We start from the raw sequence: 9590 nt of genomic DNA, 5'->3' as shown, positions 1-9590 counted from the left end.
AATAATGTTTTCACTTTCACTGAGTCACTGAATATACCAGGGCTTGGCAAAACAGACCTCGTCAAGCCTAGTAATATGCTGGAAGGGAATAAACAACTGAGTACATTTATCACATATCTGTGGTTATTTTTTATCACATGGGTCCCATTTATGTCTGTACTACAACAACTCTAAAAATAATGACACAAATAAAACAAAAGTAAAAATAATTGTACTATTTGGTTCCATGAGTTTTTAAGCATCAGATCACTGCTTTCGAAATGACAAATTTCTATTATAAGTTAACAATGACAGTGGCTTGGTTTAACTACAATAAGTCAATGTTGTTATATACAATAAAATATTGTTAATGTATTGTTGTTATGCAAATGTTTACAGTACCAACAAAACATAATATTTATCTCCATGGCATTATGAGTATCTATTCTGAAACATTTCTGAGACATGAGTTAGTGAAGTAGCTGCCTGCTCACACACACAGTCACAAATCTATGGAAGCCCATTTAAGCCACAGGATAAAAAAATAATAAGGTAATTGTTACTTTTAATATTATAATTCTGACTTTTTCTCGCAATTTTGAGGGGAACATTTTTTTTTTTTTTCTGAATTCTGAGCAATTTAGTCTATTTGTTTCCGCCATGTAATAAAAAAATGTAAAAATGTAATTGCGGCTTTTTATTTAACCAATTCAGACTTTTTCCTCACGATTGCAAATTTACATGTTGTAATTCCGACTTTTCTTCTCAGAATTGTCTCACAATTCTAGTAAGAATTGAAAAGACTATATAATATAAACTCTGTGAGCTGTGAGAAAAATGTCAGAATTGTAAGACAAACTTCATCTTTTCTTCAGCTTCCAGAAGAGATCAGATGAGATCAGATGTGCTAAAACATTAGTCACATTTAAATGCAGACTCAAAACTCATCTGTTTAGCTGTGCATTTATTGAATTTATTGAATGAGCACTGTGCAACGTCCGAACTGATTGCACTATATTATATGTATAATCATTTTCTATTCTTAACTGTTTTAAATTCATTTAAAACCTCTTGAATCAATTTTTAAATAATTTTCAAAGTTTTTAAATTCCGTTTTATTGTTATTATTATTTTCTTTTTCTTTTATGTAAAGCACTTTGAATTACCATTGTGTATGAAATGTGCTATATAAATAAACTTGCCTTGTCTTGCCTTTTTAATTTTTTATCCCGTTGCAGAAACAATCTTCCATACAAATCTGGTTTCTTTAAATGATTTATGACTTAGTCTCAACCCCTGATCATGACTCGATCGCAGCACTACTAAAACTATAGTATTATTTAGGGATGTAAGGCTGAGTCATCTAGCAAACCATTAATGTACACTAGATTGTGTAAACCGCAAAATCTATGCATAATCTGCTAAATCATAATTGTTTTGCTGTTTAAATACTGTCTGAAAAGCCTGTTAAAAGGCCATTGCATTAAAGGGGTCATATGCGCTCTCTCTCGCTCTCTCTCTTTCTCTCTCTCTCTCTCTCTCTTGCTCTCTCTCGCACTCTCTCTCGCTCTCTCTTTCTCTCTCTTAAAGGAAAACTTGAAATCGCATCATATGACCCCTTTAAACTAACCCCATATAGTGTGACAACATGCTCCAACATGTGCTGACTGACTGTAAACCTGGCTATTCTAGGAAATATCCACTGCAGTAAAAAGTGGGACATACGCTTGAACAGCATTATAAGTCTTTCAGAATCCAATGATTCTGTTTAACTGAGCATACAGAATGAATAAGAACTGCCACAGACACAACCTACCCTAAACATACGCCTCATTTAGAGGTCAGAGAGTGACTACCCTCGAGCTCTTCCTGTTGTCCTTCGTGTACACGGCATATGCGCCATGACGTCAGAGATCAGCTGACTGGTTTGTTTTGCTGGGCTTCACAGGACGAAGCGACGACACGCTACTGAAATAAAACGATTTCGCATTATTTAAAACATAACCGATTAAGATCTGTTCAGAGACAGAAAAGGAACAAAATTAGGCAGGTTTGCCTAAAGGAAACGGTGTCTAATCTCATTTTAAACATGCCTTCGGAAAAGACATTTAAACAAAGGAGGACATTTGGTAAGTGCATCGAGTTCATATCATCAGAGAATTTCTTTTCTACTGTATTTCTGGTATATGTATTCATTTTACATTTAGCATGACTCGTTTACATAAGCCTATATTCTGGGAACGTTTATAATTGTCCTTTATATGTAATAGTATATACAGCAATACCCAGTGCCTAAAATACCTCAATATTGTAGTGATGAAACATTACAAATGTAAAATGGGTCGTGTTGTTGCACTACAAACAACCCAGTCAAATTGGGTTATAAGGGTGTCGGCCGTGTATGTTCAGACTATACAAACATACAGACTGCATGACCATAACATAAACAACATAACGAGTTTCTCTTACCTTATTTACAACGTAGCAAAATCTATGTTGCAATGTCTTTGTTTGTGGGCAGATGTTAGCGAAACAGTGCGCTGCAGGATTGGGGGATGGGACTCGTCGTTTAAGGTTATTTGGAAGGACTCGAGTAAACAAACGACGATGCCGAATGAATATTCGTAATATTTTAATAGCTACTGTTCAAATAACATCGACATTTTCGAGATGTTTACAAATATATATCGTATTGCTGTCACAGTCATCACTGCGCTCAGTTATAGGCCTGAGTCTTATATCGGCGCTGAGTTATCTTTTTCATAACCGTTATCACTCTTGTTTTCCAATTTCCATCCCTTTTTGGGACTGAAGTGGAAAATAGCTGATAACATAGTGATTGACTTTTGACAGCATTTTCGCCTTTGTTTGTATTCATAACGTAGGCTACATATTTTATCGACACTTATATAAGAGAATATTGAAGTTGTTACAAAGGCCCGTCACTTGATGTGAATAGTTATAAAACAAATAATATATCAGCCTATAAATTGCCTATCTTCAACCAATGTTGTGACAACCAGCCCAAACAAGCACATGTTAGTAGCGATGTCTTTCTAAAGTAGAATCGTATTAAACCGGTTTACACAATCGAACTAAAAATTCGTTTACGAATTGAACCGAGCATGTTTGACTTCTTGATTCTATTACACGTTTTATGAACAGAGTTTTAATGAATGTCATTTTCAGATAAGAGGTGTAAATGATAATTATATGTAGGTATGACTTTGTTTTTTTTTTTTAATCATATTTGGTTTCATTTTTAGGTACAGATTTGATTAATAAAGCTAAATTAAGAAAGGATGAACCAGGTCTTCAAAACGAAACTAAAGAACCAATTTCGCGGAAATGGGTGAGGTTTAGTAGATAGCCACCAAAAGTTACCAGTTGCTCAATAATTGCACGTTGTCATACATCAGAAGCATGTGCTCAGTCAAGTTTATGAACCATCACTCACAAGACCTCATATGGTCCCCAGACTGAAGTTTTATCTTGTTTCTTTGTGTCTCTAACTATTTGAAAACTTAGTTGGTCCTACAATATCAATGCAGTGATGTAGCTGTCTAGACTTGTCGTTTTATTGTTTTATGGTTGCTGCAGATACTGTCATGTCATGCTAGTAGCTTGGTACACAAAGGCCTGCCTTGTTTCTTTTTCATTTCTGTTCATTAAATCGTTAAGAGAAAATTATGTGGAACAAATGCTTAAACAGCAAAGAAATAAACTAATATTCCAAGCAATTTAACTGGGAAGAACAGACATAAACACTGAAAACCATTGTTGGGTGTTTTCTTAAAGGGACAGTTGACTGAAAATTAATATTTAATCATTATTTATGCACCCTCAAACTATTCTCACCAACAACTTGCAACAGAACCGTCTTAGTTTCGATGCCCTTCCTTGATTGGTTGAAACTGAACCACAAGATAGGACTAACAAGTTTAACGTGGACCTGTTAAACAATTAAAATTGGTCCTTTGGAGAATTGATTGATACTTGAGATCCAAACCCATATCCAGCTCAGTAAAATGTCTGTGGTTTAATGCGTCCTGTATTGTGATCTGCTGTATCTAATATCTGCTCCTACTTCCTCTTTACAGAGCAGCGGGTGGAGGATGTACGGCTGATCCGGGAACAGCATCCAAGCAAGATCCCAGTAAGCAGATTATATTTGTGTCTGTGGAGCTGGAGATGAAAATTGATAACCAATTAAAAAGGCTTGCACACATAGTATGCAAGTGTTCTAAAGCAGTGGTTCCCAACCCTGGTCCTGGAGGCACCCCCAACACTGCACATTTTGCATGTCTCCTTTCTCTGACACACCAATTTCAGGTCTTGGAGTCTCTGCTAATGAACTGATGACCTGAATCAGGTGTGTTTGATTAGCGAGACATGCAAAACCTGCAGTGTTGGGGTGCCTCCAGGACCAGGGTTGGGAACCACTGTTCTAAAGTATCTACCAGTATAGGTCTTTATAATGGAATATTGTCATTAGAATATGGTCATATTTGCTCTGTTTGTTCTAGATGTGCCGTTTTTTTTAGGATGTTACATAGTATTGCCTATTTGCATCCTATCCATTCACCATCACAAAACAGTAGACTAAAGTTCACTCACTCTAAAATGTAATTGTCATCATTTTCATGTTGTTTCAAACCTGTATGACATATGTGACTTCTGTGGAACAAATAAAAACAGATATTTTCACAAATGCTTCAACTATTTTTGTTCATACAATGATCGTACATTGATCTTCATTGTATTTATAAAAAAAACTGAGGCATTTGTTAAAATGTTGTGTTCCACAGAAAAAAAAGTTATACTGCTTTAGAGCAACATGAGGGTAAGTAAATGATGATTTTCCAGTTTTTTGTTGAATTACTTGAACAAAATCAGATGGCCTTCAGGTCAAGGTCATGATGTACATTTTTAAAACACGCTCAGCTGTGTGTATTGAGCATAATAGGTTAATCTTATGGATAACCTCTAAAGGAAGCTTGTCAATAGACCTAGTAAAACAGGCAGCATATGAATGCCTGTGTTTGCATGTGTATATATAGGGCCTTTATCAGCCTCTTAAAGACCAGTCATTGCTATTGTAGCCAGGTGTCACCTCTATTGATAATGCCTCAGGGTTTCCAGTCTCAATTGTTATTCAAGCTGACCAGGATAAAGTGGTCAGCTTCCCATTTGCTGAATAGACACAAACTACCACCCAGGGCAACTCCTTTGAATGGGAACATTTGGACACATTATAATTTTTTTAAATTATTATTCTAAAACTTAATTTAAAGTCCGCGTGAACCGGAAGTTGCTGCCGACTTTATTTCAGTGTAGTGATGTATTTCCAGCTGAAACGGAATATTGAATAGAGGGCATGGTTTTATGTTTGAGCTCCTCCTCTCTGTCTCTCACTCATAGCAATCTAACGGTTGGAGGGGTGTGTTTAAAGATATTCTGCCCAAGCCGTCAAACTGACGTCATCAGAAAAGGAATGCCATTCCAGAGCGGAAGTAAATGTTCAGATTTTGATTACAGATTACGAAGACAAACACATTTTTTCAGCGGATTAACTTGCACGGATTAATTGTTTACATCAAGACTAGCAATGTGCGCTAGTAAAGTAAATAAAGTCAATTTTGATTTCATGCGGACTTTAAATGTTTTAAAACAATGAGCTGGACAAATATAGTAAATGTAGTAATACAAATTCCTGGAATAAATGTCTATCATTTATTCTTATCTTTCCACAAAAATATGAAGCAGCACAACTGTTTTCAACATTAATGATAATAAGAAATGTTTTGAGCAGGAAATTCGAATATTAGCTTGATTTCTGAAGAATCGTGTGACACTGATGACTGGAGTAATGATGCTGTAAATTCAGCTTTGCCATCACAGGATGCATCACAGTTTAAAATATATAATAGAAAACTGTTATTTAAAATTTTTATAATTTTACTGTTTTACTGTACTTTTGATAAAATAAATTCAACCTTAGTTAGCACAAGAGACTTCTTTAAAAACTTACTGACCCCAAACTTTTGAACAGTAGAGCACATACATACTATTTGGTACAATTTATCCAATTTAAATAAATACGCATATATGCTAATGTTTAGCTTGTTGGTTTTGTTTCAGGTCATCATCGAGAGATACAAGGGAGAAAAGCAACTGCCGATACTTGACAAAACTAAGTTTTTAGTTCCCGACCACGTAAACATGAGCGAACTTATTAAGATAATCAGGTAATATCAAGATAATACCTACTTCTTGCCTTTCATTATTAACTTCACTAATGCATCTCTGGTTCATGTGCATTTTCAATAGGAGACGCCTCCAGCTCAACTCCAACCAAGCTTTCTTCCTGCTTGTCAACGGTCACAGCATGGTATCTGTGTCCACCGCCATTTCTGAGGTCTACGAGCGCGAGAGAGACGAGGACGGCTTCCTGTACATGGTCTACGCCTCCCAGGAGACATTTGGAACTGCGTGTCCTCAGTAAAAAATGGCAAAACGATTGCCTTTCACTCTCTGACAATGATACAACCTACCCTGAACTCTCTTTGCGACCTCTCCATTGCAAATATCCCTATCCCCTTTCCCGTCCCCATCCAAACAGGAACCAACTGAACTTTTAGTCATTTGGCTCACCGATCCCAGCCATTATCCAAAGCTAAATCCTAACTTCCCACATCTCAGCCCTTTAACCTCGACTCCCTCCAAATAATTTGAGTTTTAATAATGGTAGAGGAGTCGTTTGTATTTAGGTTATAGGATAGGTTATGGTTAGTTGGACTAATTATCTGGATTTACTCAACACAAAGCTTGAACGAAAGACTTCTGGGTGTAGAGATGGAATCATCTCAGTTTCTTAAGCGGTTGAATTTCTGAAATGGCATCTAGTGTAACATTAGGCGGCCAAATAGAGGTTATCTATCAGGTCCATTTTAGCTTGGAGGGGTCGCGTTCACACTCTGGTGACCTTTAACCCTTCCCGCTGTTCGTCGAATCTCTTTATTTGTTGAGTTCGACAGCCTTTCCTTACCTGTAGGTGTTTTCCGCTGTTCCAATTTCCATGTTAGAAGCAATTCAGTCTTTTCACCTCCCCCTCGAGCTTTTTGCTAATTGGGTCATGAGCGTTGAGGTTCTTGGATTTCACAGTTCGGTGGGTAAGTCAGTGTTCGAAACGACATCCTACTTTGCCTTGTTGACATTTGAAGTATGATCCAATGGGACGTACCTGAGGAAATAAATAGTAAGCAATTTATAATACAAGAAATTCTGCTTTGATTGTAGTGTGAAGCTTTAAAAGTGCAAGTTTAGGAAGGAAAATGTAATTATATTCAATGGTACACTGAGCGAATGAATGTGGCTTTAGCGATTGTGGCTCAAGGTAGTCAGGGCAGCTCAATCACGGACACGAGCGTTGCCCGAACATCCTTGCTCTTTTATGTGAACGCTTTTAGACTTTTCAGTTTTATTAGAGGATTAATTACGCCTTTATAAATACATAACCGTGAGCTGTTGTACCCTTTCCATCTGTCTTACAGTAAACTGTACAGATAAGCTTAGATGCCTTTTCTCCTGAGCATTTATTTGCTGTTTGTCTTGCTCTTATTTAAAGAGATGTTATTTTTTCGTTGTTTTGTTCATGTAAAAGACAATTCATATGTGCTACTATTGTGCAATTTACAAAAGTGACTGTTTGAATGAGAGTTTAACTTTAAAGGATTATCAACCCGTTATCGAAGTAAGCTCATTTATGTATTTCTCCTGCTCAGATTTACAGCAATATCACACTTCTATTTCTGTTGATATTTTAAAAAATAAAAGAGAAATATGCATCCTGTCTGACGAGATTTGTTTTCTTAAAAATGTTTCTCAAAAACATTTTTAATTCATTAAAAAAAAAAGTGTCAAAGTGATACATTATACAAAAATTCAATCAAACTTCATTAAACATTCACCTCCGAATACAAAATGGCTGCGTCAGCATTGTCGTTTTAGGTCAAATGCTTTCCTGCGATAATACTAGACATAATACATACAGCACGGAGTAATTCATGATCAGGCAACATGCATAGCCAGCGACCGCAAGATCTTTGTAATTTAAAAACAGAAATATCACCATTTGCTTTGAAACAGCAAAAATGTTTGACAATGAGAACAGAATGGCATCTATTGGCTAAATGGGCCTTGTGGTGTAAGTCTGACCTTTTTCAACACTTGGAAACATTTTATGCCAATGTAATTGAGAAACAACATGGAGAAACCCACGGCTCTGACCTTTGTAGTGTGACACTGAAAATGGTTTCCTGTTGTGTTCAGTTCTCCGTTCAGAAGCTAAATTTTTATGTCTGTGAAGCAATTTCTTATACAGTTTCAATAATGCTAGTGAATTAAAAAGCTCAACTTCAGCGGTCTCAAGTGCATTGACTGTAGAGACATTTTATCTGTGTATCATGTTGACATGGCACCTCTATGACGAAGAGAATGTAATAAAAAAATATAATTCAAAAGTAGCAAATGTGTTTTCAAAAACCCAGATATTAAATACACCATGATTACAACAAACAGGAATAACACATGCTGATTAAGAAGACTTCCTGTATTCAAAAAGTTAAAAAATGACCTCAAGATGGAAAACAACATTTTCACTTTCACAATTGTCAGTTTCTCCTTCCTTTCTGAACTTCTAGAAAAAAAGACTTATATACTTATATAATTAGAAATAATTATCTTATTCCCAAAGGGTGACTTATAGTCACACCATGAGCAAAAAGACTTGGCCATAATTGTATGTTATTTGCTGAGCAAAATCTCCTCGTTTTGCTTCCAAGAATGACATGTGCAGCAAATGTTGACTGATACACTATTGGATGCTCCACAGTGACTTGCTCAAGTGAGACGAACAGCGTTAAGAGAACTGAAGAACGCAAAGAGTGTTTGAGTTCTTCTTTGAACATACTTTTACAAAGATCCACAGTGAAGTGATTCTTTGGCACAAGGCTTTCATCGGAAGCCATAACTGATGGAACTCCATCGCTCGATCCTCCTGTAAAGAGATTCTGTAATGTCTTTGCTCAGTGGAGTCTCACATCAAGTGTCTTTACACATCGAAGAAGGTGCAGGTTCAACCCAGTTCATTCGCACCATTTAGTCTCCTGAGTCCTGGCTGTCTGACTGCGGGGAATATTTCAGACGAAACGTCCCTGCAAAAACAAAAAGCAAAAATAATAATAATAATAACTTTTTAATGTTTCTGAAGAAACCATGGTTGGTGTTTGCACACACAAAAGTCTTTGCTACAAAGCTAGGCTTATTTTTACTAGAGTATTGCTATGTGGTAGCTAAGGTGTTCCGAGTGATGTTATTATGTGGTTGCTAGGTGTTTCTAGGTGGCTGCCATAGTTTCTAGGTGGTTGGTTGCTAAGGTGTTGATGCTGCTCTGCAGTTGCTAAGGTATTCTCAATGGTTGTTGGGTTGTTCTGGGGCATCTTATGTTTTTAAATGGTTTTTGGTGCAATTCTCTATGGTTGCTAATGTTTGTGCAGTGATTTAATCCTCAATGGTTGCTAGGGTGTTTCTAGGCAGTTGCAAATGTGTTC

The 9590-nt window shown here is 36.5% G+C and overlaps 2 protein-coding genes across 2 annotated transcripts in view; one reads left to right on the top strand and one right to left on the bottom strand.

Annotated features, from left to right (window-relative positions):
• Window positions 1-1867: 1867 nt before the first annotated feature.
• Window positions 1868-7833, top strand: LOC107701564 (microtubule-associated proteins 1A/1B light chain 3B). The gene is made up of 4 exons (XM_016503610.1): window positions 1868-2108; window positions 4080-4135; window positions 6121-6227; window positions 6310-7833. Exons 1-4 carry the CDS (start codon window positions 2069-2071, stop codon window positions 6482-6484), a joined length of 378 nt encoding a protein of 125 aa, XP_016359096.1. The 5' UTR covers window positions 1868-2068; the 3' UTR covers window positions 6485-7833.
• LOC107701555 (zinc finger CCHC domain-containing protein 14-like) overlaps window positions 7150-9590 on the bottom strand; it is a 31157-nt gene continuing 28716 nt past the window's right edge. The window contains exons 13-14 of the mRNA XM_016503598.1: window positions 9081-9194; window positions 7150-7222 (exon numbers count right to left, since the gene is read on the bottom strand). Of these exons, the coding sequence (XP_016359084.1) occupies window positions 9139-9194 (56 nt within the window). The 3' untranslated portion in view covers window positions 7150-7222; window positions 9081-9138. The remainder of the gene's footprint in view (window positions 7223-9080; window positions 9195-9590) is intronic.

The sequence above is a fragment of the Sinocyclocheilus anshuiensis genome, unplaced genomic scaffold (assembly GCF_001515605.1).
Source record: "Sinocyclocheilus anshuiensis isolate Anshui unplaced genomic scaffold, SAMN03320099.WGS_v1.1 scaffold729, whole genome shotgun sequence".
Taxonomy (NCBI): Eukaryota; Metazoa; Chordata; class Actinopteri; order Cypriniformes; family Cyprinidae; genus Sinocyclocheilus; species Sinocyclocheilus anshuiensis.
The sequence above is the reverse complement of the archived record's forward strand: the minus strand, read 5'-3'. Positions and strand labels throughout refer to the sequence as shown.

What these genes read in the sequence shown, in the direction of transcription:
- LOC107701564 (XM_016503610.1), top strand. Translation starts at nt 2,069, where the DNA reads ATGCCTTCGGAAAAGACATTTAAACAAAGGAGGACATTTG. An exon ending in TAAACAAAGGAGGACATTTG is followed by an intron (nt 2,109 to 4,079) that starts GTAAGTGCATCG and finishes TCCTCTTTACAG; the next exon opens with AGCAGCGGGTGGAGGATGTA. An exon ending in AGCATCCAAGCAAGATCCCA is followed by an intron (nt 4,136 to 6,120) that starts GTAAGCAGATTA and finishes GTTTTGTTTCAG; the next exon opens with GTCATCATCGAGAGATACAA.